This window comes from Echinops telfairi, unplaced genomic scaffold (genome assembly GCF_000313985.2).
Source record: "Echinops telfairi isolate 266 unplaced genomic scaffold, ASM31398v2 ScPeMD7_4;HRSCAF=17, whole genome shotgun sequence".
Taxonomy (NCBI): Eukaryota; Metazoa; Chordata; class Mammalia; order Afrosoricida; family Tenrecidae; genus Echinops; species Echinops telfairi.
The window spans coordinates 2,695,625-2,722,642 of record NW_022103900.1 but is presented as its reverse complement, the minus strand read 5'-3'; the positions used below and the strand labels follow the sequence as shown (position 1 = coordinate 2,722,642).

At 45.1% G+C, this 27,018-nt stretch overlaps 1 protein-coding gene across 2 annotated transcripts in view; it reads right to left on the bottom strand.

The window, feature by feature from the left end:
• Positions 1-27,018, bottom strand: part of SLC25A12 (solute carrier family 25 member 12) — a 92,926-nt gene that overhangs the window by 5,371 nt on the left and 60,537 nt on the right. For both annotated transcript variants that reach the window (XM_004703741.3, XM_045298460.1), the window contains 6 exons: positions 19,599-19,680; positions 18,074-18,232; positions 15,017-15,069; positions 14,718-14,798; positions 2,073-2,213; positions 390-528 (listed from right to left, as the gene is read on the bottom strand). In XM_004703741.3, the coding sequence (XP_004703798.1) occupies positions 390-528; positions 2,073-2,213; positions 14,718-14,798; positions 15,017-15,069; positions 18,074-18,232; positions 19,599-19,680 (655 nt within the window). The remainder of the gene's footprint in view (positions 1-389; positions 529-2,072; positions 2,214-14,717; positions 14,799-15,016; positions 15,070-18,073; positions 18,233-19,598; positions 19,681-27,018) is intronic.

Sequence of the window (27,018 nt, the reverse complement as noted above, 5' to 3'; positions counted from 1 at the left end):
GGACAACAAAACCGCTGATTTGATAGAGAACTTTTCCACCTTAATGCTTAGTTTGTCTTCTCCCAAGGTTTCAGGGGCACGGGAGACTAAGAAACGCGTTAATGATGAAAGCCCAATTTAGATGGGCAGATCTAATTTGGCTCCAAGTTGCTAAGCTGCATTAAGCTGTTTATCCACATTATGCAAATGTAATTAACGCTCATCAGAATTACAGCACATCCCACAAAAGAGAAAAAAGTGCTCATATTTAAACGGAGTCAGATACAAACAATAACCCCTCACCCCCAGAAATGAAGGGGGGAAGTCCATGGAGAGTCGGGGCTGCTTCAGGAGAATGGGGGAGAGCTCTTTTGGTTAAAAATGAAAGAACAAAAAGAAGTTGTAATTACCTGCCATGGCTCCAGCTGCAAGGAGATTTAAGCCTCCCACGCGTCCGTTTTCATCAGCCAGAAGTAGTTTGCAGTGAGCATAAACAGGGAAATAGATGGCAGAGAAGGGAATGTCTCGGAGGAAACACGCTTTGGCACCCTGTCACACAGTGAGGAAATAGGGCAAAACAGTTGTGTAAACAGAGTGAATGCCCCAGAGGGACAAGCCAGCTGTCCCTGGGTGACAAGCCAGCTGTCCCTCCAACTGCACTGGGACTGGGGTGGAAGGAGAAGAGCTAGGAGCTGGTGGGTGGCAGGGGACGTGTGTGGCCAAAGTGGGAAAAGGACGGGGGACCCTGGCGGTCTAGAGCTAGAGACTGGGGTGTGCCAATGACTCTTACAATGAAGACTTTTCTGGAGATTCCATCACAGACTCGACTTTCAAGGGAAATATGGTTTCCAGTTCTCAAACCTACAGGCTCTGCTTGTTCAGTCTGGCTTTGATGGAGCCCATAAGAGTCCCGAAGTCCCAAGATTAAGGGCTTGATTCCCAACTAAAGGCAACTGAAGAAATGAAGAACCAGGTCAGTCGAAGCATGCCGGGAAGGATGATATTGGGAAGGGGAAAGCACAAATCTTTCCTCAACCCCTGTGTCCTCAACCAAGGAGGGGAGGCAATGGCCATGGAGGAGCCGACCCCCCAGGGGGAGCTGTCTGGTGACACCTTCCCCAGCTTTGTCAGTGCCCAGAGCTAGTCCACTGCCCGGGGCATTGCCAAGCGGGACAATCGGCCACCTCTAGCACCTGTTCCTCTAACAGGTCTGTTTTTTAAAAGGTAAACGCAAACATTAAGAAAAAAAAGCCAGGGGCGCCGCCAAGGAGGGTGCAGAGAGCAATCCTGTGAAGCAGTTCTGTCCCCGAAGGAAGTCCAAGGAGGACGGACGTCGAGGGAGTGGGCAGACCATGTGCGACGGCCTCCGGAGAGAAGGCCTCACGGGCGTGCAGATCGCCAGAACATTCCGGAGCTCGGGGATTCTAATCTAGAGAATTACTCATTTCTAGTTTGCAGCTACCGAAACAAATGTACACATTACAGCAGCGGTGGATGTATAAATAAGTCAGATGCTTCGGCAACAGTCGCCTGGGGGCTACATTTCGGCAGTCCCCTCTTCCACCAGGCAAGGGAATGGAGAGCATTGCTCTTCCGTGTTTAAGAGAAATAATAGCTTCTGCTCCATTACCTCTGATCTGTAATGATGGGAGCAAGTGTACCTGCCGGGAAGGAATCTGTTGACTGGCGTTTTGCTAAAATACAATACAGTTCTGTTTATTTGTTTGCTTCTTTTTTTTAAATGGAATTCATTATTGACAAATCCCACCACTTAACTTCTTAAAGACTCATCAAGCCTACCAAACTCTACTATGGTTTGACTGTGATCAAATTATTAAGACAAAGGGAGACTCCTGGGAAGATAACCCCGAGGAGATTCAGATTCTCCGTCAAGTTCACAGTAACCATGAAGACTTATCGGGAAGTCAGAGACCAGCCCAAAGAGCAGTAGGAGCCACAGGACAACTCGAGGCAGTGCTCGCCTCCGATCTTTCCGTTTTGTTGGATTTTTCAGGAACGACCCTACTGGACAAGCCTCAGCTTTCCACGTTCTCACGGAGTGGGAGACAGGCTCCCCTCGGGCAGCTACCCACCTTGTACAGACCGAAGAGGCCCAGGTCTCGGAGGACATTGAGGGCGCTGACTCTGGGGCCTGTGGTGATCTCCCCGGCCACCTGCAGGCGGATCTTCACGATCTCCAGTGGGTTCGTAAAGATGACCTGGGAGCCGCCAGCCTGTGGGAGAGAGGTAGAAACACCTTTCCATGGGGGCCTGCTAGCATGGGGAGGAAGGAAAATCCAGGAAAGCCTCGCTGTCTTACCACCTCACCTCTCGCTCCGCACCAGGAATGAGGGCCAGTGCGCTAGCTGGGACCAGCTCAGCCTGGTTTGTTTCTATTTCAGATGTCAGGCGTGTTTCTCCGAGCCGTCTTTCCAGGGGGGCCACCCCCACCCTGCACATCAAGGCAGCTAAACTAATAAACTCATTTGGAAAACAAAAGCAAAGCCAGATGTGACAGAACTAATTCCCCCGTGAAAAGGCATGAGACAATGGCAGAAGACTCATGTAAAGGTATGCCCGAAACCTCACGTGCCCACCTGCAGTGTTTCTCCTTAGCAGGGCCACTTGCTTCCTCCTCAAAGGGTGGGAGGCTTGCACCCAGAGGAGCAGTCTCTGGCTCCAGTCTTTCCCTGGCTTTATACTCAGCAGAGCTCTGAGAGAGGCCCACAGCTACCCCCAGCCAAAGGGACACACAAGTTCCACTCTCTCTCCAGGACAAAACCTGAGAAACTCCTGAAGGCAGAGCTGGGAAACAGAGGCCCTAGCTACCAGAAGTACAACATGCCGGTCATCACTCTGGCCCAAGAGGAGAGACAGAGAGCTGAATGGGGTAATGAAGGCGTGCCTCTGAAATCTATTAACTAGGAGAGAAAGGGGGCCGAATGTTTAATAAAACCACCGCTTTCTTTGGCTTCCGTAAGCAAGGGAAAATGTGTATGACCATGAAAACATTACACATGTACACACACATTTATTCATGTGCAAATGTCCACTTGCACAACTTCATCTCAAACTGTAGCTGTTTATATTAATATAACCATCACCACATTCCTAGAAGGAATTGTTAGGGATACACTTTTTAAAAAGTAATGATCACAGGCAACAACAGAAACATGGGTGAATAGAGACAGTGGTCGGTGTCGTCAGAAATGAAAATAATAATTTATAAATTATCAAGGGTTCATGGGGGAATGGAGGGAAAAAAATGAGGAGCTGACACCAAGGGCTCAAGTAGAAAGAAAATGTTTTGAAAATGAGGATGGCAACAAATGTACAAAAGTGTTTGACACAATGGATGCATGTATGGATTGTGATAAGAGTTGTATGAGCTCTCAATAAAATGATTTTTAAAAATAAATAAAGAATGATCACTAATTTGTCTAGAACTTAAATGCTTACAACACGTGCAGGGGAACCTAGATAGCCAATGTGCATTTGCCTTTTTTAAATTTTTATTTTTAAAGCCCTGAGGTTTGACCTCCCATGTAAAATAGAAAATTACTAATGTAACATTAATACTCATTCCTAGGGATGCAATTGTATAATAACTGCATAGCACACGTGTGACATGTGACATGTAGGCCTCTTTGAGGGTCAGCAATTCCACAAGCCGAGCAAAGACCACCAGAAATAAAACCATAAAACCCTGTGCAGCTTTCGGGTCCAGTCCAGTCTCCCAAAGCCACAGCTCCCCCAGATCCCCTGCCAAAGGAAGGTGGGGACGCATTTCAGGCCATACCCCTGACTATCCTGGGACTATAACCCCCAGCCTCTTCCTGAAATACCTGCCCGTCCCAGATGCCCAGGGCAGACGCTCCTTGTCTTGGGCCGAGCAGGGAGCAGGGAGGTGCAACCTCACTGTTGCATTCTCTCAGCTACCGGCAGCTCCCAACGCGACGCAATCCAGACCACCAGCACACAGGCGCCCAAACAAGCAGCACACATATTGACCCAATTTTACATGGTGATTTGCCTGCGTTTCTCTCTGCTAATCTGTCGCTCTGCAGGCAGGAGGAAGCATTTCAGTGTTTCAATCTAAGCAAACAAATACTTTCAAAAGGGATGCTGAGTGACAAATTAGGTTAAAATGATAATCCAAGTTATGGCTCCCGTAGCTTGTATTAAAGACCAAAAGCAATCGAGCAAGTGTATGACTTTTTCCTGAAAGCGCTTGTTGAAATCATGGTTGGAAAGACCATCCTTGGGGAAGTACACTTTATGTGTATCCTACAGCAGATTAAAAGAAGAAAGAAAAAAGGCAGAACCAGAGATGTTTATTATAATTCTGAAGACGTGACACCACCAGGTGCTGTCAGTCACTGGGTGCTAGCCACTAAACATGGACACTAAACGAATTCGAAGCTCTTTCCTGCTGTCAATCATGCGTACATTGTGGCATCCTGTAGAACAGAGAGTACACCTCACCCACGGCTCCCTTCTCCCTCCGACTCCCATGGGCCCTAAGAAACAACGCCCAACTCATTGCGACCCTGGGTGTGACAGAAGGAAGCACCTCCGGGTCCTCATAGTTGGAGCCCATGGTGACAGCCACCATTAACTTGTCCAGGGTCTTCCTCTGCTTCGCTGCCCCTCCGCTTGACCAGACACGATGTCCTTTTCCCGGGCCTGGTCTCTCCTGACAACATGTCCCCAGTACGAGAGAGGAAGCCTTCCCATCCTCGCCTCTGAGGAGCATTCTGGCCAGACTGCTGCGTTCGTTTGTCTAGCCGTCCACAGTCCTTCCAATATTCCGCACCACACCATAACCCAATGCGCCGAGTCACGGTATGGATGTGACCTTTTACAAGCAGATCCCCACGCCTCTCTCTGGGCATGGCTTTACAAATGGAAAGTGTGCCGCAACCTGGTGTGGAGGCAGGCGGGGGGGGGGGGGGCTACTTACAGTAACTATGAAATCCTAAAGGTCCCCTGCTGTACAGTTGATTTTGAGCAGCAGGAACGCTACAGGACAGAGTCGGACTGCTCCCTGGGGTTTCTGAGGTGGTGACTCTTGATGGGGGCAAACTGTCACATATTTATCAATGAACGCCAACGGAGACACACCGTGTACTCAGGCGCCTTCAGTACACATACTGATGGAGCATGACCATCTGAATGCCAAACTGCAAAATAAAAATGCCGTGCCTTTTCCATGGAGGAGGAAAAACAGTACCGATATTTTGACGAATATATATTTGCGGTTTTTAATCGCAACAAAAACTTCAAGTACCCAGTAGGAAACTATAATACGTTCTTATCCAGATTCTAAAACTAGGCAATGAAATCATGTCAAATGACATCAACCGAGCATAAAATATTCAGTATACATTGGCACTCAGAATAGTTTATCAAAATGAGAATTGTTTAAAGGTTAGACCATTGGCTACCTTGTGGAAAGAGAAATTGGGTAGCTGGAATAAAAGATCCAGAGCATATCCTAGCAACCTTTTAAATTCTGAATCCTACGAACATATTCACTGCAGATAGATAGATAGATGATAGATAGATAGATAGATAGATAGATAGATAGACAGATAGATAGATGATAGATAGATAGATAGATGATAGATAGATAGATAGACAGATAGATAGATGATAGATAGATAGATAGACAGACAGACAGAGAACTGTCTTAGAAACAATGGCTCCTTTACAAACTAGGCTAACCTCTCTGACACATTCTTCCTGATGATAAATTTGGTAATTTATATATGCCAAATATATTAAAAAAACAAAAACATCAGCTCATACTAGTTATCTATGCATCCCAAGTTTAAACAAATAATCTTTAAAATTTTACCTACATATATGTGCACATCGAGCACGCCAAACCAACTAAATGCACTTGAAATCCTCGCAGCCTTATAGAACAGGGTGGACCTGCCCTGTGAGTTTCCAAGACTGGGACTCTTTACAGAAGTAGAATGTCCTGTCTGTCTCCCTCTGGGTGGCTGGTGGTTTCAAACTGCTAACCTTGTGGTTAGCAGGTCAGGGCTTAACCCACTACACTACCCACTATGCCCCAGGGCTAGTGATAAGCAAACATGAAGATACAGATACAATTTTACATTGCGCTACAAGGAGACACAGATGATAGTCTTCCATGGGCACTGTTGGACACCTGATGCTTGTATTAGACAATATACCCGTCACGGTGGGATTTTTTCACCCAAATTAGCTTTACACCCTGTAGTTCCTATATTTCCCCTCATTAAATTTGCTGCTTATTTTATTAAAGACAGGCAAGCACTAATATTAACACACATAGATGCTTTTCTTTTCCAGCGTTGTCATTTCTTTGTTCCAGAACTGAATTACGAAAGACATAAAAAAGGGGAAGGAAGCTCCTTCTGAATAAGGGTTACCTCATAGGACAGGGCTGGGAACATGTGAAAGCTTCCATTTCACCTTGTGTCACTTCATTAAAAAAATTTTTTTTTTAATTTGAGAAAATAAACCAACTAAAGCTGACAGGAGGAGTGACGGCTGAAGGACGCTCTACTGAGATGTCACCACTGCGTGCCTGAGGGGCGGCACACAGGAGGGGGCCTGTCCCACCTCCTGCTCTCACAATCCCACCCCAGGGACCGAGCCCATGAAGAGGAGGAGACCAAGCCCCGCCTGTGCAAAGCCCCCTGCGTACTTTCCTTTGGATCTGCTGTTTCTCCAGGTTAGAACTATCCCCACCCCTCGAAATGTCCACTCTGAGCAACTCGGGATCACATCTCCCCTGAGAGGAGATGAAAATCCAACTTCAATTTGTTTAAGGGCCACACCAGCTCCTGGAGGAAAGGGTGAAAATATGAGGTTTTAAATAATTAGACTAACCGATCATAGCCACAGAATTAGTTGACCGGGGTAGGTGGGGGGGTGGGGGGTAGATGGTAACTGGGAGTCCTGGTGGCGGCATGGCTCCATACTGGGCTGTGACCCCACAGGCCAGCAGTTAGGGACCACTTGATGCTCTGAGAGAGAAAGATGGGCTTTCTACTTCTGAAAAGAGTTCGTCTCGGAAACCCACAGGGGCAGTGCTGCCCTGCCCTCTAGGGTCACGAGCAGTTGGAACGGACTCCATACCAGTGAGTCTGGTCTTTGGGGAGTAATGAAAACGAGGCAAATCTGCTGCAAAAGAGTTGTTTATTTGTTTGGTTTTAATGATTTTATTCGGGGCTCAGACAATTCTTATTGCAAGAGTTCTTTAAAGATTAAAGAGCCAAGGTGTTATTTGGAGGACCATGGCGGGCCTTATCCAAGGCATGGTGTTTTCTATCCCCTCCTATCCATGGGAAAGCCAGACAATGAATCAGGAAGACTGGAGAGGAATTGATGCCTTTGACGAATGATGTTGGCGAAGAATCCTGAATAGACAATAAACTGCCAGAAGAGCGAGCAAATTTGCTCTGGAAGAAGTGCATCTGGGCTGCTGCTCAGAAGCAAGGATGGTCACCATGCCTGGTCAAGCAGACTGTCAGTAACAAAGAGGACCCTCAACAAGACGGATCAATACAGTGAACGCAATGGCGAGCTCACACATCAGGACTCTGAGCAGGGCGCCGCCTGGGGCGGTGTACGCAAATTGGGAACACACAAGCTCTCAGGCATGGGACCTGGAAGGAGCGTTTCCAAATAACTTCCTGGAGATGTGAAAGTTTAACTTGCCAAGAAAGTGTGTGAGTATGTGTGTGTGCATGTGTACACTGAAGGAGAGGAACCCCAGGAGAGGGGAAAGATCGTAGGTTTGGAAGGCTATTGACATAGATTGTGGTGAACTTTTTAAACTTGTGCTGGGGCAGTGAGTTAATGATTGTGGCTCTTCTAACCAGTCTCTAACTCCCATCAAACGAGCTTTCCTGCCTGGTTTTGCTGAGAAGGTCAGGGAAGACACACATAGGATTTCCCTGTGAGTAACTGCAAATTGGTTTCCCTGGAATGTCATCCTGCTGGGTATAAAAATAAGTCCCCTGAGAAGTATGAGTACGGATTTCATTACTAGCAAGAGCCAAGAGGGGAGCAGGTGCCTTGGACCCGAGATCCCTGCTCAGAGACCCTCTTGGATCCAGATGACAGCTGCGACATCAGAGGAGCAGCCTCAGAACCAGGAGCCGGAGCATGGAGCTCAGTGACGGACTTCCCAACCCTTGCAGCAGGACGGCGGAGCGCTTCTGTGTGGGAGGCTGGCTTGCAGAGCAGCATGCCTCTGGGCACTTTACAGGTGACATGGAGCTGAATGCCTTCAGCGTGAGGCTTACTGGAGTGGGGTGCTTCTGGGCACTTAAATCAGGGAGCTGCTTTGCTGGACCAAGGAACTTGCACTGAATGCCTTTGAGTTGAAGCTTATAGCAGAGTGGTATGCCCCTTTGGGCATTGGTTAGCAGGCCAGAACTGTGTAGCATGTCCTGGTAAACAACTACCCGGCGCATTTCTCACTGGCATTACAACTTGTTCACATCCTCAGTAAACCCTTTAATCATGAACTTCGTCTGTGAGGTATGCGTAGCCATGGTAATGGATGTCGAACCCAGAGATAAGTGACAGATCATTAAGTCAGTACAACCTGGATAGGTCATACCCACCCATTCCTTTAGTTTTTCTGAATTTTTTTTTAATAGTGAACTAGATGAAGGTTTCCAGAGCAAATCAGTTTTCCGGTCAACAATTCATACACATTTGTTCCCTTGATTTATTAATACAAGTGACATAAATATAAAATTCCTTGATATATTAATATAAAATTAGGGACCAACAGCTGCCCTGCATACGCCCCAGAGCTCTGTGCACACGAACTGACGTGAAAGCAGGAAGCAGCCGGAAGCTACATACCCAGGGACGGAAGGCGTGCTCACACGCGTCGCGCTCCAACGCCACATACCCAGGGACGGAAGGCTCACACGCGTCGCGCTCCAACGCCACATACCCAGGGACGGAAGGCGTGCTCACACGCATCACACTCCAACGCCACATACCCAGGGATGGAAGGCGTGCTCACACGCGTCGCGCTCCAACTGGAGCGATGGCAGGAGCCCTTTGCAGGGGTGCCTCAGTCTCTCTGAAGCAGGGGATGCAGTCGGTCAGGTAAACGGGAAGTGTATCTCTGGCTATAATTTAACAGCCTGAAAGCAGTTACTAACCAGAGAGACGTCTAGAAAGTAGCTAGTGGTCAGTCCATTTAGATTTCAAACATCTGAATTCATTCCCATCTAAGATTCTGGATATGCCCAAAGAAACGCTATGGAATGTGTTTTTCTTTAAAAATCCACCATTAAGAAAACGAATAGACAAGCCACCGCCGGGGAACACTGTGCGTCTGACAAAAGGCCTCCTCCAGAATCTAACTGTAAAGAACTCCCGGGAGTCAATCGCTTGTGTTTTGTTTTGTTTTGATGACTAACCTGTAAAAAAAAAATCCACAGGCAGAAGACTTGAACAAATACGTAACACAGAAAGATACATAACTAGCCGATAAACTTATGAAAAGATGCTCATCTGGTACAGGGAAGATGCAAACTCAAACGACAATGAGTCACCACTTCATACCGTAGGATGATTAAAATCAAAGAGACCGTCGAATGTTGGTGAGGCTGTGAAAACACTGGCATGCACTACTGTGGCTGAGAGTGGGAAAGGGCTTATCCCCTTCAGAGAACTGATCAGGAGTTTCCTATAAGTTAAATGTAACATCCACTTTGTTTCACTCTTAGCCATGCACCAAAGAAAAAGGAAAACATGTCATCAAATATATTTGTACACAAACGTTTACAGCAGCCTTGTTCATAAGACTTGCCAAGAACTGGAAGCAACCCAAGTGTCCATCGATAGGAGAATGGGTACACAAATTGTGGTTTACTTATAGAATGGCATAATAGTCGGGCACAAAGGACAAACTGATTCAACAAGAAGGATGGATTTTAAAAATATTATGTTAAAAGTAAAGAAGCCAGCCACTAAATTAGAATATTTTCTGTATGATTCCATGTGTGTGAAATACAAGAACCAAACTGGTGGCAGAAATCAGAAGCTGGGTGCCCAGGGAAGGGGAGAGAGAATTGAATGGGAAGATAGACAAGTGAACTTTCAGGGCTGAAATATTCACCATTTAGGTAGTGGTTACATGAGGATATACAAATTAGTAAAATTCATTTCATCTCTATGGCTTAATTATACAAATAAATGCCTAGAATTAAGAAAAGAAAACCTCCTACAAAGTTGAATGGACTCATCTAGATTTGTTCTGACTCAGGGAAAAGGGCCCTGATTCAATGCCCCAAGAAAACACTATGGAATACAAAAGAGTTGGTTATAAAAGAAAAATGTTTCTACTCACAAGAAAGCTCCAGCATTTATTAGCTATGTGATGAGGTGTGAGAGCTAGCCTTCTATTCTTTACCTCCCACAATGAGATAAATACCCACTAGGCTGGCTATAATAAAAACACGCCAGACAATGACAATGTTGACAACGATGTAGAGAAAGAGAAGTGGCATGCACTGCTGGTGAGAATGGCCAAGGGCACAGGGCACAGGGACTTTGGGAGACAGGCTGGCAGGCCCTCCAAAGTTAAAACATAGTTACTATGTGACCCAGGGGTTCCAATTTTAGGTCTATCTACCCAAGAGGAATAAAAACATGTTCACAGAAAACCTAGACAATGAATGTTCATGGCTGTGCTATTTCAACAGCCCAAAGAGGAGCGCATGCCAGATGTGCATCACGGGTAGATTCTTCTAATGTAGTAGAGGCAGCCCTATTCCTAAACCTGCACACAGGTTAGCTTCATATCTAACGTCACTCAAAGGTTGGTCTTAGTCGATAGTGAATCTTTCTATGCGTTAGAAAACATTCTCCAGTACACTCTTTAACAAAAAAGGAAGAAGAAGAATGCTTTGGTGCACACTGCAAAGTAGTGCCCGTTTCTTATTATAAACCAATGCCTAGATTTTGCATTTTTAATAAAATTGGCTTTACAGGGATTGGTTCATAACTACAGGTTGTATCTAAGTCAGACGATCATAACCCGGGAACTGCCTGATATCCATGTGTCTATAAAAAATGACGTACTGGCTGGCACATGCCGCAACACGGATGATCCCTGAAAGCAGTCAGCTGAGCAGCAGAAGCTGTTTATGAAAGGCCACATGTGGCACAGTAACATTTCTGTGAAATGCTCAGAATAGGCACGTCTACAGAGACAGGCAGCACATTAGCGGAGGATGAAGCTAGAGAGAGAAGTGGGAATAACAGCTAACGGGTACTGGGGTTTGGGATGAAATTTTGATGAAAATGTCCTCAAATGGATCGTGGTGATCACGGAAGACTCTGAAATGTGCTGAAAAGCACTGAACTCTACACCTCAGATGCGAGGCCGGCGTGGCCCGGGAGCTCTGTCTGGAAACTCTGAAGCAGAGCTGGTCCTCCATGAATGAAAGCATGGACAGGCGGTGGGATGAATGGATGGAAACACACACCAAGTATGACGGCAGCGATTTAAATCTCACCCTTGTCGGGTCCCTGCTGAAGCATCTTCAAGCACAACTGGCACTACTAATGAGACAATGCCTATAAAGGAGTGTCCAATATGAGACACTCAAGGAATTGTCATGACATGGCAATGAATGATAATCATAAGCTAAACACATATCTTCTTTGGGGCTGTGTTGAAATGAAGCAAATCAAGATAAGGAATTCTGCTTTCAAATCACCACCATGAAATATGACCAGATTGGAGTTTTCTTGGAGGATTATTCCGAGCCACAATTTTTTCCTGTGAAATGTGAACATAGTCTAAGTCTGGTTTCTGACAGGAAGGGACGAACTCCAAGTAGGTCTCAGTGGTGACAGCCAGCTTTCTGCAGGCAGGACACCCCACACGCTCATTAGGCACCTAGCAGGTTGCTTCTGGTAGATCCTAGCAGATCGGACACCGGGCGACGCCCCGTGGAACCGTGCTCCATCAGGTTCTCCAGGCTGGGACCTTTGGGAGGCAGATTGCCAGGCACGTCTACTGCCGCACCTCGCGGTGGATTCGAACCTCCAACCTTCCAGCTAGTAGTAGAGCGCTCAACCATGTGTACCTCTAAGCAGACTGGGATGACATCAACAGCAAACGCCAGTCAATGGTAGTAGGTTTAATTTAGCTGGCTAGCAGGTCCATGGATAATCATTATTACTCTTTTAAAGCTATTCCGATGTGCTGTCTCTTGCATGCATCCAGTATCATATATTTTAAGAAACAAAGCATGTAAATAACAAAGCAAAACAAGCAACAAAAACCAGTAATGCCTAAAGGCCAGAGATTTTTATTTCTTGGCCATTTTATGATCTCAGCAGTGGACATCATCCTTCTGAAAGGGCAATGCAGTCATTTCCACAGGGTGGGACCCAGAGATCTTCCTCCCTCGTAAAGAAAACGAATGCTCCTGATCCCAGCTCGTCTGGCTCCTGGGTACAAACATGGGAAGCCAATCCTGCCCACGCCGCAGCCGTCGCCATTTCTTGCTAATTAACCTGCTTTGGGTGAATGCGTCTGGTTCCTCTTTGAAAGTGGGCACTACGGGAAGAGCGGCAGCTCTCTTCTCAGCTGGTGGCCCTGGCAGCATCCTGTCAGACCCCCACGGGGACATAGTACTGCACCGCAGCCAACGAGGATGAGGAGAGGTCTCATGCGTGGGATAAGGCAGCCACTCTTCCAAAGGTTGACCAGTGACTGCTTACCAAGTATCATCCATTAAAAAAAATTTTTTTAAAGATGTTCCTGTATCCCTCAGGGCTCAACTGTCTATAAATAGATTACTCCTTTGTGTTGAACTACATCCTCTTTGGGGAGCTTTAACAAAAGTAGGAGTAAGCTGTCACAATCATTTACACCGTAGTGTGATTCTAGTCATCTGCAGAAAAGCAGTAGTAAGTGTACATTTTTCTTTCCTCTCTTGAACTACCTGATTTAAAGGGGAAGGAAGAAAATTATTCAGCCTAGAGCCCAACCTGGCTATTTTTCATGCTGTCAGTTCCCAGCCAGACAACCCATCAAAGCTCCCCGAAATGAGTCATGACTAAGGAAGGGATTTAGTGTGTCAGCACACCCCTTGAGGCACCTGACTTCAATAGAAATCACCACAGTTCAAACCTATCAGCAGGTATGTTCCACCCATACGTAGGTGGAACAAGGAAGGAATATCTGATGGTATTTTAACCACGTAGGTCACATGTCAGCCATGAGAACTGGTCAATCTTGTGGGCCAAGCCATCAGGATATCACAATGGAAGCAGAAATAATTGGTTACTTGAAACAAAAAGGGCATGACTTAACAGAGGCCTGAAAAACGCACTCGTGCGCTGTGGTAAAACTGAGGTAGGAAATTTCCCAGCCAAATGGAAATTAAAAACCACTGAGAAAAACATGCACAATATGCAGAGCTCTCCCATCAGAAGAAAACAATTGAAGCATCTGAGAAAGGAAATTATATTTTTGGTGAGCCGCCCAAGCAAAGGTCTAATTCTATGCCCACTATTTGTCCATCGCAAATCAAAACACACACACACACACAAACCACCCACCCCCCACCCCCTAGCCCCCTCTCCCACAAGAACTCTGGTTGCAGACAGGTGACGACCAAGGTATGTGCCTTGCTGACAAATCTCATCCCGCAGAACCTGAAGCAGCCTCTCTCTGGCCCCCAGGGCATCTTCCCTGAATTAAGAGCCGAAAAGGTCATCCACCTCATCACCTCGGGTTCCACAACCCAAAGAGGGGGATTTCAGTCAAACCTGCCAGCCAATTCAACTGGAAGTTATTCACATTTTCAGGAATAAATGGACGAGAATGGTCTTGAAAAACTCCTATCTTACCAGATGTGAAATGCATACCACCAATAAAACCACTGGGGCTGCAAACCTAGATTTGAAAATTGACTTTACTATCGTGCTCACACTTTAAAGATCGGGGTCTTGTGTTTATAGTATACATAATCTGAATCTCTGCATCCATTTGTTTTGTCAGTGGCCCTAACATAGTTAAAGATGTTGGACATCCCCTTCTGTCCCTGAGAGAGCAAAAGTATAATTACACCACAATGTGTCACCTGTTCCTACACTTGAACTAAAGCCACTGCCATCGAGTCGATTCAGACTCAGTGACCCTAGAGGGCAGAGTAGAACTGCTTCGGTGGATTTCCCAGAGCCTCCTTTTTCTGCTGTGGAGCAGCAGGTGAGTCTGAACAGCTGACCTTGTGGCTAGCAGCCCAACACGTAACTCATTAAACCACCCGGTCTCCTTCCTGAAATATCATGGCCTAGCTAATCTGTCATTTCACAGGTGTTTTAAAGCTCCAGTCAATATACATGCAATGTAACTCCATGTACGGCACTCTAACCTCTGTGCTACTGTAACTTAAGATGAATCAAAATGAGAATTTTAAAAAGGGGGGGAGAAAACCTCACTCCTTATGCTTCAGGAATGCCAAGTGAACAGATGGAGAAAGATACTACCTCTTTTTTTGCACTGTAAATCAGTCCAATTATACACTAGAGATGTAAAAATGATTCCATACGAGCATCTGATTCCTCACACAGAATTCCTTGACTTCAGGGGAGACATCACATATATGTCCTCTGTAACATGCGGCAAGGTTAAAGGAGTCTGCTGGCCTTTCCATTGAAGAGAAGGGCCTAGCGTTCATACTTACACAACCTCCGGCCAGGATTTCTGCGAAAAGTGGAATGGATCCATCTCTGGTAGTAAACTTGTCCCGGACAAAATCGTTCACCTAATTAGAAGGACAACTTTGGTTAACCCGAGATGCCCAACCATCTCCTCTATTGCATGTTTGCTGGGCTAAGCCAGTACAACACACCAGTCCCATTACAAATTACAAATGGCAACATCTACGTATCAACGTGAAGGCCAGACGCAGCAGCAGCAGCAGTGTTTCCTTGAATGAATGATCATCTACTCCAATGGCGTTGATTTGAGAAAGAAACTTACGGTCAATTTAATGGCCTTTTCTGGAGCAACCCCGATCAGCTGTGGTATCAGACCTACGTAAAGAAAGAGACCGTGAACAATACAGAGGCACGAGACAGGACATGAAGCCCAGTTGCCCATCAGACATTTTTCGTTTTCAGTAAAATAGGGAAAATTGGATTATCCTAACAACTCTGTAAATGTGTGTCATAACAATTTATGAGCCAAGGATAATATCATGTTTCCTTGGGGGGGCTATAAACCCTTTCCTTAAGTATGCTTCCATCAAAGCCTAGCTGACCAAATGCCTCCAAACAAAGTTCTCGAGGAAGAAATGGAGCCTTGGGTCTTCTGCACCTGGGGGAGGGGGTGGAGGGCCACTGGCAACAGCATGGAAAAAGCCCCTCCCTTACCACAGCCAGCACCGCACAAACATGGGCCCTTCGGAGAGGTCCTGGTAAATAGACCCAGACTCTGCCGCAAACGACATGCCGCAAAGCTATGTAACAGCACACAGGGGCTTGATTAGGACCAACTATCAACTCATCATTTTCTCCTTAGAGAAACCCCAGAATTCAGGACTCAGCTTGTTAAAAGGAAGCCAAAACAGCATAGGAAAAAAAAATCCCGTGTTAAGTATCAGCTAAGGAGCAACCTCTCTGTAAGCAAAAGCACAGGCCTGTTGTTTTCTTCCTTACTAAACAGATGTCAAACTGAAAGGAGATTTTAGATGGATCTCCTCAAACCAGGGGAAATCATTCTACTCCGAAAGTCCAATTTCCCAGGCTGACTGCACACTGGATAAGAAAAAATATATATATAAACAACTCGACATCTGTAGATATTCACAGGGCTCAGCTTTCAAAAACACACAGCTTATCCAAATTGTCAGCATACATTTTTTTAAGGAGGCTAGCGAGGAATGTTTTGTATCCCTTAAATCATCCAGCCAAGGGGGAGTTATGTGTGTGGTAGTGTGCTCGATGCCGATCTTAAGCCGACTTTGAGGACGCTGCTGAGTGATTTCCATGGGTTGAGAGCCAGCAAGTAATTGTCCATGCAGGCTACTGCCAGTCAAACTGAATTATCAATGACAAACACACACACTGCACACACCTTTAAAGGGGAGCAGGCTGATTTAAAAGAACAAATCAGCAGATGGCAGTCTTAACTTTCTAACCTTCGCGATTACCAGGCTCTATTACTTTTCATCAAACTCCCACGCACCCGTGCCAGCCTGTGTACCTGCTTCACAACTTGGATCATAGAATTTTAATAAAGCACTGACTTGTGTCACTTCATCATCTTATTGTTACCTGCGAAGAAATTTAGGCTAATCTGTCAATAATTTTGTCAATCACCTGACAGAATAATAGTTCAGTTCTAAGCACTATATGACATGTGCTGTAGTCACAGTGTTCACATACAAGGCTCCTACAATCTTCTCCCTAATACAAAAATACTTTCACTTAAAGGACTGATTTTATCAGCGCATGCCTGAAGACAGCCCGCAATCCTTCCCGCTTCCTACAGTGGACTCGTTTAATTAGCAGGGCATCTCTCCCGAATGAAGGCCACCACACGCAGCCATCCAGCTACGAAGGCGAAGCTGGACCGTATCGGAGGTTTCTTCTTTGCCTTTAGAACCACACATTATGTTAGAAGACAACGTAATCGGCAAAGGAAACCTGCAGGGCGTAGAGGGGAAAAACAAAAAACCGCCTCATTGTCATCCAACGCTCGGGCTCCCCCATTAAACATAATCGAGACAGGTAAGAGTCTGTCTGGGGCCAATGTGCCCCCTGCCCCGCGGAGCACGTGTACAGGTGGAAGGGACCGAGACAAGCACGCCAGACATTTGTCCCAAGCGAGTCACGCGGTTTCTCAGGAGCAGGGTAGTGGAGGCTTGGAAACAATTTTCCTCTCTTAGTCCATAGGCAATGTCACAAAATCATCCTGACGACCCTGCTATTCAACCATGAGGGTGTCAGGGTTACACTTGTCACACTACGAGCAGCACAGAACATGAGCCAGCGGCCTGTCTCCTCCAACCCAGGAGCATAAAGCTCGGTTCCGCGCCAGTCCCCGGCGAAGCCCCGTCCTTCTTTCCGAGGAGAAGGTTTGCAGGCGCCCAGTTCAACCGAGCTGAGAAGGGGCTGGGGATTCATGGGCCTGTGCGTGCAAACAAACAAGTACAGTAAGTTACAGAAATGCCCTGGACTGGAGCGTGCACTGGGTGTTTTCAAAGAATTCCAAGTGGCGCCCAAAGGGATTAAAAAATGAATCTCCCTCCCCAAGGAAACCCTAAATTCTAACGCGAAACAGGCACATGAAAGCCATTCCCTCGCCAAAGAGAACAAGTCCCTACAGAGCCGAGGGGGCGGGGAGAATGCAGCCGGGACGAAAGCCCTGGAGGCTGGCAGTTCAGTGCTGGCTCCAGGGAGCGCCCTGCTCCCCACACAAGCGGATGGATGGCTCCGCACCGCCTCCATGCCCCTGAGCTCCGGGGAGGACAGGAGCCAGGAGCCAAAGGGTTTTCTTTTCTTTCCTGAAGCCTTAGATGACTCACTGAGAAAGACTGCTGCCTGGTCTCCTTGGAAAAGACACAAAGATGATTTTGTTGCCGCTGTTACTGCTTTCCGTGCAAACAAGTGGCGAGAGGGTTAGCGCAACTTCAAGCGGCAGCCTGGCTTTCTGGCTCACCAAGAAGAGCTGGGTCCCTCGGGTATTAGGGAACACGGCTTTCTGATTCTCAGCTGTCACCATTCCAGTCTGCCTGCAAACACGTGCCCTAGTCTAGACAAGGGCTCACAGAGCCCTGCTGGGACCAAGAGAACCCTATTTTGGGGGTCCAAGAACAAGAGGTGGCAGGAAGAAGAAACAAAGGCCTGGTTTGAAAACTCCGAGTGCTAGTCACCAGCAAGACTGGCAAACGGGAAAGGTGCGGGGATTTGGGGCGGGGAGGAAGCGCTAGTCTGAGCAGGCTGCACACTGGTTTCGGAAGGAGCCCGTTCACGTCGGCTGGTGGGGAGCGCAAATCTCTCAAGGTCAGCAGCTGAGATTTGCGTACGTACTCACCTCGGTAGAGTCCAAAGAAGCCCTCATAACGCAAGACCTTCTTAAAACAGTCGAAGCTGTTTTTGTACATCAGCTCCCCGACCACGGAGCCGGTGCCACGCTGGTTCTGCATGCGGGTCTTCACCAGATCGATAGGGTACACTGCCGTGGCTCCCACAGCTTTGAAGAGAAGAGTGGAGTACAATCAAAGGGAGAGGCCAGAAGGCAAAGGCATGGCATCCCAGAGGGCTCCAGAGTAAAGACACAGTACCTTTTCTCACAAAAGACACTTTATAGTCTTATTTTTCCTTCTTCCCCACTGAGCGGAGGGATGACAGGCCAGACACCATTAGGACTCGTAAACAGAGCTGTTTCGGGGGTAACTAACTGCCAAACATGCTGTTTCGTATCCCCAGGCTTATACATCACGGGGGGCAGGTTATCAAATCATCACCAACACCCAATAATCGACATTGGGTTTTCTATAACATCGACTATTGTATACTAAACATGTTCCCATTCTCCACTGAATGACTAAATACTGGGCCAGGTCCCTCTCAAAATGACTATGTAGAGACTATTCCAGGGAGCTTGGCAAACTTCATGGCAAAGGGAGCTAAAAGATAATAGAATTCTCTCATGAACTTTGTGGAATCCCCTCGTGTGTGGCTGTAATTTTAAATTTTAGTTTACTAAAGCATTTGATAGATTGTTTTTAGATGTAATCATATTGAAGAACAAAGTCAACATTAACCTATTCCTATGTACAGATTTAGAGAAATTTAAAAGGTCATGCTTTAGAATTTCCTAAGAGCTAAAATACTTATTACATGAACTGGAGTATTTTATATATGTGTTTTTCATCTTAAAATCAAAACTGAGACAAAAACAGAACATGAGAGTCTCCTCAGTCCAGGCTTGTTTTGAAAACTCAGAAGTATTTTTAATCACTCCAGAAAGGTTCTTCTTAATAAAGCCAGTTCAGGTCCTACCCATATTCTGCGTCGGATGTTTTAAGAGAGAGACAGGGGGGGCGGGGAAGTAGTTTCTGAAATGTAGGTGGGGCTGAGGGTTCGTTTCAGCATATAAACAAGTCTAAGTATTCTTAAACCTGTGAAAAGAGTGGGGGTGGGGGGGGACAATGAGAAAAGCAAAACAGAATCACGTTGAGAAGCTGCTTTATTTCATGAGGCTCTGGGATTTGCACTCCAAATTTCGATGCCCTCCCTACTTCCCACACCCCCGTGGCCACCACCCCAGCCTGGGCCTCCACGTCTTCGCCTGGCCCTCACTGGTATAATTAAGGTGAGTGAGGCACCGCATCCAAGACTTTCACGTCATTCCGGAGGTTTTGTCCTGAAGACAGACTGGAGCCAGAGGGGCCACCACCGTGCTGTGACAAGCCCTCTGATCACAGGTAAAAATAAAAGAACGCCCGCAGTCATGACCCGCAGGAACAATGCGCTGCACCTCTGCGGATCTGCCCGCTCTGGAGATACAATTACACTCACACAGGCTTGAAGCAGCGTGCACACATGTCACTCACCTCCAGCAACTGAGCCCAGAGTGAATCTGTAGGCAGACTCGGCAATCTGGAGCCAGACGGGCCTGCCGACCCCGTATGATTGCTGTGGGGAAGAGGAGAACAGGTAATAATGGAGAGAAAAAATATATTTTTTAAGGAAAACCAGAAAGCAAATTTTAAAAACTATAATTTGGCTATTTTAAGAAAAAGGAAAACAAAACCTAAGAATGCTGTAGTTAATGAAGTGACATCTTTTCTGAAAGAAAGAAATAAAAAGGGGTGGAGGGGATATCCATCTAGCCCAAAAAGGAAGGGGTGTATTTCAAAATAGATCTCTCTACTATCAGCGTTTAAAAAACAGCCAGCCAGCCAGCCGTCATCACCTTTTCTCTATTTTATAAGCTTGTTTAATAGAGGTGCGCCACTCTTGGGCAGTGTACTATTATTTTACAGAAGAGAATCTTTTAGATACAGGAAGGCTTCAGAAAGTCCCTGGGAAAACAGACCTAAAAGATAATGGAATTTTCCCAGCGACTTTCTGAAGCCCCATCATAGTATCCCAGGTAGAAGGCCTTTCTCCCTCTTTACTGTAGCCAAATTAAATTCAAAAATAGTTCTGAAATGTACAGACTTTATCTTGATTCCTCAACTAGCGAATGTAGACTATAATCGTGCATCTCTAATGATATTATACCCATCAGTTGCTGAATCAAGAGCAAAGACAGCTGTTTTGTTAGCCTCTCTCATCCCAAAGCTGTGGCTCCTTTTACCAACAGCCTTCCTAGTTTGACTTGTTCTACCTCTCATCTATTTAAAAACCAAAACAACAACAACAACAACACAAACAGCTGCTATCAAGTCAATTCTCACCCACGGGGACCCAATTTGTGTCTGAGTAGAACACCAGGGTTTTCTTTTTTTTTTTAATCATTTTATTAGGGGCTCATACAACTCTTATCACAATCCATACATACATCAATTGTGTAAAGCGCATTTGTACATTCATTGCCCTCATCATTCTCAAAACATTTCTTCTCCACTTAAGCCCCCAGCATTAGGTCCTCATTTTTCCCCTCCCTCCCCGCTCCCTCCTCCCTCATGAGCCCTTGATAGTTTATAAATTATTATTTTGTCATATCTTGCCCTGTCCGACGTCTCCCTTCACCCACTTTTTGGTTGTCCGCCCCCCAGGGCGGAGGTCACATATAGATCCTTGTAATCGGTTCCTTCTTTCCAGCCCATCCTCCCTTTACCCTCCCTGTATCGCCACTCACACCACTGGTCCTGAAGGGATCATCTGCCCTGGATGCCCTGTGTTTCCAGTTCCTGTCTGTACCAGTGTACATCCTCTAACACCAGGGTTTTCATAGCTGTGGAAGGACACCTTTTGGAAGGTGGGTCACTTGACAGTACCCCTGAGTGGGTCCCACGCACTGACCTTGGACCAGTGCTTCTGTGCCACCCAGAGACTCCGCTCATCTATCAGGGCCCGAGAAATCACGTCAGTAGGATTGTCATAACTAATTGTAAAGCAAGCTCAAGAGCCTCTCTTTTGGGGCAAATGAAAAACTCAAAACACATGTCAAGGGTTCAGAGCCTTTCGCCCTCCTCTCTGTGTGTGCAGCTCGGCCACTGAGGTCATTGCTGGGTAACGAGGGCGTTTCTGATCCATGGGAGGGCCATTTGAGTTCCTAGGTGTTGGCATGCACTCATTCCTCAGCTGGCGATGAACAGCTCGGCAGTCAGCTGCTAACTAAAAGGTGCGCAGTGCAAACCCACCCCTTGGCTCAGAGGAAAACTTGGCGATCTGTTCCCGTAGAGATTACGCCCTAGAAAACTCTCTGGGGGCAGTTCTGCTCTGTCACATAGCATTTAAGACTTTCATGTGGTTACACAGGTCACCGAGTTGACAATCATTTGGAATCACTTAACAGCTATGCATTCTTCAGTTCTACCTATACAAAGGAATCACCTTCAGGGCTTAAAGAAATAAATCCCTACAGCCTAGACTTAGGTATTTTTAAAAGAGTCCAAAAAGTCCCTCTATTTGGTTAGGGTTGAGAACAACTGTCCAAGCCATGTCCACAGTTCTAACATAAAGTCTACACTCAGACTAAAGCGGACCGGGGACTCCCAGTGCTGTGGCCCAGACATCCCCGAGGCTCCGGGACTTGAAATAATAACCTGTCTATGGGGACATAGCCCTCCTTGTTCTCGACGATTTTCATCGTGAAAATATCTGCTATACTACGTAAATGGTCTGAAACAAAGGAGTAAAATAGTTGCTTTACTTAAAGAAAACTAGAGAAATACTGACTTGAAATGAACTTTAAAAAAGACAACCTGCTAATAAAAAGTCCCCATGCATTCACTGGGATAAATACTCTAATGGAGAGGAAACCAGGCCCAAAATCTTAAAAAAAGATAAAGTTGAGTCCACTCTCACTTGTGCTCATCTGATCCATTGCTTCTACACTTCGGTGAAACCATGTGCAGAGCTGGATATTTACAAACAATGTGGGACGCAGTCTATACAAAGTTCTATCTGCCTTTGTGCTTGTACATTCTCTGTCACAATGCATAGTCTATCCTTGTAAGCCAAAGTATCTGATACTTAAACATTTAACATTTGATCGTGATCTCCGCTGACAGGGATCTTTAAAAAGCTCAATATGTTTAACATGGTGTTGTGTTTCCGTTAAGTCTCACAGTAAACGGGGAAGTTAAGCAACGTTTGGGGACAAGTCGCTCGGACGTGTTTACGATTGCAGACTCCTAGCACTCACCTTTGCATCATGACTTCAAGCAATATCACTACACAGCGTCCAAATCTCAGCTATCCCAATAGACCCATTTTATTATCATTCACTTAGGTGAAAACACAGATCGAATACATTCCAAACGCAATTGAGCAGCTAAAAGAAATCATCGTTTAAAAAAAAAAAAGGAAAAATTGCACACAGTAGGCCATCCTCATGATGATTCTGTAGGAAGAACATGTGTCCCCTCTCCCATTAACCCCTGCAACTGCAGGGCCTTCCAAATGTTTGGTGTGTGGTAACAAAAGACAGCCACTGAGGATATAAGATCAGTATTTTCATTTGAAACCTGGTAAGGGAAAGAGGAGGATAGTTTAAGGAAACCTTTACTATATAAGTCTAATGTCGACTGATTCACAAAATAGCAGAAAATGCGCCATCTCAAAAGACAGTCATTACTTTTTTTCCTGTTTATTACTATAATAATAATACTAATTTTAGACAGCTTAGAGGTTTACTATCTCCCAAATGGTGCAGGTAATTTACCAACCACTCGGTGGCTGTGTCATAATGTAGCCCTCAGGGGTCAGATATTTTTCAATCTTCTGTAAATAAACTCCCTTGGGAGGCCTTCAGGGGAACCTGACACTCAGCAATTTCTACTCACAGTGGGACCACACTGTGCCATTTTGTGGCCCACTGTGCATACAAGGGCACCGGGCTATACTCTCTACAGGTCAGGTGTCTCGCCAAGGTCTTTGCCTGGATGGGAATAAGCTACTCATGACCCGCAACCTCTGAGCCCTGTTCTCCACTACTGTTTTAAGTCAGTGTCTCCAACATCATATTTATGATTGCAGACTCCTAGCACTCAGCTTTGCAAACACCTAACCCCAGGATATGATGGCATTTATAATTATTTAAGTTCCATCCTACATCGTATATAGAGATGTATATGCAAATCTAAGTTATACACATTATAAAAGTTAACAAAAATATATTTTAAAATGAGAAAATAAAAATCACACAGGAATAAAGATACCAATGAAATAATATTGGACAAGAATGTTATTTTTTTTCATTTATTAATACAAAAACCTTTTAGTATTCCTTTAAAGTATCCCAATTGACTATGTATCAGTAAGTTTTTAAAATGGTGACAGAACACTTTGTAGCACAGCTATGATGGCTAACCAGCTAATTCTATTTTGTTTCAAAGACAACATAGCTGAAAACAAAAACACAATCTGTTCCTTTAGGGAAAGATGCTGTCTAAAATAATCATTTGGAAAACAATTCAAATGATGGCATTTTGACTTAAATTTGAAAATCCGTTTAAGTCATTGTAGCTGTCATGCTACCTCCTACACACAAAAAACCAAACCAAACTCACAGCCATCGGGTTAATGCTGACTCATGGTGACTGACCCCTGTCAGTCCCTGAGACTGTAACTATTTACAGGAGTAGAAAGCCCAATCTTTCTCCTGCAGAGCTGCTGGTGGTTTCGAACTGTCAATCATGCAGATCACAGCCTAACTCCTAACCTAACCACTCAACTGCCAGGGTCGAAACACACGGTCTGTCCTTAAAACATACATGCAGAACATTTGTCCAGAAATGGAGTTTCTCAACCACAAATTGGGTGAAAAGAAACCTCATTCTCATAGATGATGAATTACTTTCAGTCATGTGCCCTCTCAAAAGAATATGCTGAATTAAAACTGATAGGATAAAAAGGGTTATGATCCTCAATAAGCATCCAGTAACCACTAATTCCCTTCTGCATATAAAAGGTTTCTCCTGGGCTCAACCACATACATTTCCCTTTATCCTCTCTTCCTTTAATGAATACTTATAAGCTCTAACAAAATCCTATGAAAACTGAAGGATTATACTGTGCTTTAATTCTTACCTGAAAACATCTCTAACTATAAATACTCAAATGCCTTTTTAAAGAAAGCCACCTCCACCCTATTGAATAGCATTTATAGGAAAACACAATATATGGTTACCAAGGGATTTGGTGGGGAGGAGTGAGGGGAAGGAATGAGCTTTAGTCATTATCATTATAACATATGGTTCACTTGTATTCAGGTATGTAAATTAATGTAATTAATGCTATAGCTTTCATTTCATGAATATTCATAAATAGAATGCTACTGTAGCTGTCATCCCTATTAATGGCTGTGTACTGAAAGTGTAACATTTAGGCTGCAAGAAAATACTCAGCACTCAGAAGCTGGCCTACGTGAGCAAATGAGTCAAAGGAAAAGGCATTTTTTTCTCTAAAGATGATGATCATGATCACGAAGGGGGATACTTAACAAGGTTCATCGTTTTACAAACAACAATAAGAGTTGGGCTTCTTAAATGGCTTTAAGCCTCCACCCTACATGGATGTATACAGTAGGAAATGAGTTGAGACATCATTTAGGTAAAAGAAACTTCTTTGCTTTCTTTGTTGTTGTTGTTGTTTAATGTATCTTGTCCTATGAGAATTAGATATTGGTTAACAGGTCAAACAACTAGCCCCAAAGAAGCTGCCTCATGTGGCATGTCGGTCATTAAAAAGAACTGTCTCTTCCATATATGACACGATCAGTGAGTAGAGGAAAAAGCTCAAGTATTTGGGTGGGGGGAAGCTAGATTCCATATCAATGAAAAGTTTTGACTGCAAAGGCAAGATAAAGCCAGAGCAAACAAAATAAAATCCTTCTGACTAGATATCACATCTTTGGATTAAGTATTTCTGAATTCGAACTCAATATTCTTGACCTGAAACAATATTAAAACCTGAAACTGGTCTTGATCACTCTCCCTTCCTCCTGGAGGAGCCCTGACGGTGTCGTGGCTGATCTATTGAGCTGCTAACTGAAAAGTCAGGCGTTTGAAGGAACCCCCACCCCCAGCCCCCACCCCCGGCAGCTGCCCCATGGCAGAATGATAAGGCTGTTTGCTTCCATCAAGATTTAAAGTCTGGGAAACCCAATGGGGTAGTTCTACTCTAGCGTATGAGTCAGAATCGACTTGATGTCAGTGGGTCTGACTTTGGCACCGATCTATCAGCCTGTGGATCAACAGATACCTTTCTTCCAGAATGCTAAGTGAAAGAACTGTGCTGAAAATGAACTAAAAGGTACAGAGTAATGCTGTTGTTGCCAGGTGCCATGGAGTCGCCCATGCACAACAGGACAAAACATCTCCAGTCCTGTGCCAGCCTCACCATTGGTATGCGGCCACTGCTTCAGTCCGTCTCCTTGAGGGTCTTCCTCTTGTTTGCTGACTTTCCACTTTATCAAATATCATTTTCCTGTCCGTTTCCAGGAACAGGTGTTTCCTGATCATATATGGGATGAAGTCTCGCCATCCTCACTTTCAAAGAGCATTATGGTTGTACGACATCTAAGACAGACTTGTTTGTTCTTCCGGCCCCCTGTGGTACTTTCAATATTCTTCGCCAAGACCATCATCCAAACGCATCAGTTCTTCTTTAGTCTTCTTGATTCATTGTCCAATTTTCAAATGCAAAATAAGTAAGTGGAAGTACCATGACTTGGGTCAAGTGCATCTCAGTCTTCCAAGTGCCATCTTTGCTCTTGAGCCCTTTAAAGAGGTCTTGTGCAGCAGAAGTGCTGTGGCATACACTGCGTGTTTCTTGACTGTTGCTTCCATGAGTGCTCATTATGGATCCAAGTAAAATTAAATCCCTGCTGATTTTAAACTATGCAGTATTCCCTTGTTCTGTCTGCGTGACCACCTTTTGGCCTATATACAGATTCTTCATGAACACAATTAAGTATTCTGGAATTTCCATTCTTCTCTATGTTATTCACAGTTTGTTAAACTCACACAGTCAGATAAATGCCTTTGCATAGCCAATAAAACACAAGTAAAAACCTTTCTGATCTTCTCTGCTTTCAGCCAAGATCCATCTGATGTCAGCAATACTATTCCTCCTTCTGTGTCCTCTTTTGAATTCCTGAATTCAGTGTACTGCTGCAACCGTGTCTACATTATCTTTAGCAACATTTCATTTACATGTGAGATTAATAATATCGTTCAATAATTTTTACGTTCTGTCGGGTCACTTTTCATTGTAAAGGGCACGAACATGAATCTCTTCCAAATTTCTTAGTATAGAATCGTGAGTGCTTCAAGTGCTTCCTCGGCTAGATGAAACATCTCGATTGGTCTTTCTTCAAACCTTCAGTGCAGATTGGACTTTTTCATTCAATATCATCAGTGTGGAAGTGATTGCTAATATAGCAACCCAATTTCCTTCTTTCAAAAACAGATTTCCATCTACGGTAAAACGATCACAGGTGACCAAACCCACTACTGTCAAGCCCACTCTGCCTCACAGAGACCCAGTGGGGTAGAGAACTGTTCTTTTGGTCTCCCAGGCTTTCTTTGTGGGAACAGAACGCTCCGTCTTTCTTCCACAGCACCTGCTGCATTTGAAATGCTGACCATGCAGTTTGCAGCCCCACAGGTTCACTGTGCCAGCAAGCTTCCATCAGAGGTGACAGGCAGAAGTCAAAAGTTCCCAAAAAACTTAGTGTGGTGTTACCTACCAGCAACAACAAGTAGACAGGAATGCCTTCTCTGTGCAGTCCTGAATCCATAGTTCAAAGAAGGTCCACGAGAAAGGAGAATAAACAAAATTGTTTTCAGTGATTTG